At 49.5% G+C, this 1,777-nt stretch overlaps 1 protein-coding gene across 1 annotated transcript in view; it reads left to right on the top strand.

Moving 5' to 3' along the window:
• Nucleotides 1-283: 283 nt before the first annotated feature.
• LOC102002727 (sodium- and chloride-dependent transporter XTRP3A) overlaps nucleotides 284-1,777 on the top strand; it is a 39,483-nt gene continuing 37,989 nt past the window's right edge. The window contains exon 1 of the mRNA XM_005348164.3: nucleotides 284-676. Coding sequence (XP_005348221.3) covers nucleotides 484-676 — 193 coding nt within the window. The 5' untranslated portion in view covers nucleotides 284-483. The remainder of the gene's footprint in view (nucleotides 677-1,777) is intronic.

Below are 1,777 nucleotides of genomic sequence, written 5' to 3'. Positions count from 1 at the left end.
CACAAGGGTTAGGGTATTGCTCTGCCTCTGAGCCTCCACACCCACCCTCTCCCTGCAAAAGTCATCTCTCCTCTGGGATGTTCTGGGTCTTTGTCTATGTGGTTTTAGGACTTACCCCCTTAAATCGTCCCTACATCTCCGATTTCGGTGAACTGGGTGGTACGAACCAAAAGAAACTGCCTCCGCAGGTCAAAAAAAAAAAAAAAAAAAGAGTCAAGAACAAGGTTATTAGCGGCATTTAAATGTTCCCGCCATCCGAACGTCAGCTTTGGAGTGAGGGTGCTGTGCTTTCCCGTTGCTCAGTAGTCGCTGGCATATACAATATTGCCATCGATGAATCAGTAAGAGGTGGAGGAAACGTGATCCTTTCCCTGCGCTCTGAAGTCCACACCCGGTGCCAAGGAGGGGTGTCTTCCCCGCCGGGGCTCGGCGGGGTGGGGCTCGCAGTTCCCCCGCTTACCGGCCTCGCCCCTCTGGGCGTTAATGAGATTAGCAATTAAAAGGCGGGCGAGCAGTGGCCAGAGACCAGGCCCTGCCAGAGAGCGAACGCGGGCCATGGAGAAAGAGCGGCCTCAATGGGGCAACCCGCTGCAGTTTGTGTTCGCCTGCATCTCCTACGCGGTGGGCTTGGGCAATGTGTGGCGCTTCCCATACCTGTGTCAGATGTACGGCGGAGGTAAGTGCTGGCACGCAGGGCGCGACGGGTGCCTGGACGCCGGGTGGCGGTAGCGTTCGATCCCGCGCGCCCCAGCTCAGGGTGGCATTCTGTCCCGAGCGTCCAGCTCAGGAAAGTGCTGATCCCACGCGCGTAAAGGGCGAGGAGCCCTTAAGACAGTCCAGAACGCTAACGCCCTAAGATACTGAGCCTGGCGGTGCTGAGCCCGAGCTGCAGCTCCAGCAGGTGCGGGACAGAGGCGAGGAACCTGCAGTCACCCCTCTACTGAGGTGTAAAAGTGAGCAGTAAACGGTTTAACAGGAAGTTGCCATGCAACTTGCAAGTCCGAAATTTAAATTCCCGACCACAAGTTGAAACACAAAAGGATCGTGAGTTCTTTAATTTTTCTTATTTAAAAAAAGAGATTGGTTTGTGGATGTGGAGACTTGGTTTGGACTTGGAATCACAGAAGGCAGGAAAAACAAATCCACACCCGGATAATTTGTTTCTTGTTTCTGCTGTTGTTTTGTTTTGTTTCTTCTGACCGGAGTGGGGGGAGGCGGGCAACTGGGAGTGAGGGTGCAGCACCCTCACCCTGCCTTCCCGCCTTCTCTTAGCGGAGCCAGGAGTGGGAACTCCGGGACTAAGACCTTCCGAAGAAGGCCAAGTAACTTTCTGGAGTCAGTATAGCATGAAGGAAGTAAGACTCAGTATACACACACACACACACACACACACACCAAAGCAAAACAAAAACTTCCTCTTCAATTCCACTTTCTAAAACCTTGTCTAAAGGAGAAGTCAGCTTTCCAACTGAGGCAGAAAATAACACAATCACCGTCTTTTATTTAGTAAGACCAAAATGTTAGAAACTTTTTAAGCCCTTCAGAAAAGGGATTGGTTCAATAAATTGTGGAAAATTCATCCTTGACAGCCTCAAAGAAAGTTTTAATAAGATTTTATCTTAATATTTTAATATATGTTAAGTGGAGGGAGAAGACGTTAGATTTAAAACTAACATTTTTAAGCAGTTGTGCTTAAAACCATGCAGAGAAAAAAGAATTTTTAAAAAGTATTCTGAAGTGTTTAGAGTTGGTCTCTGGGTGGCTGTTTGCCCAGTAG

Source organism: Microtus ochrogaster, chromosome 5 (genome assembly GCF_000317375.1).
Source record: "Microtus ochrogaster isolate Prairie Vole_2 chromosome 5, MicOch1.0, whole genome shotgun sequence".
Lineage (NCBI taxonomy): Eukaryota > Metazoa > Chordata > Mammalia > Rodentia > Cricetidae > Microtus > Microtus ochrogaster.
The sequence above is the reverse complement of the archived record's forward strand: the minus strand, read 5'-3'. Positions and strand labels throughout refer to the sequence as shown.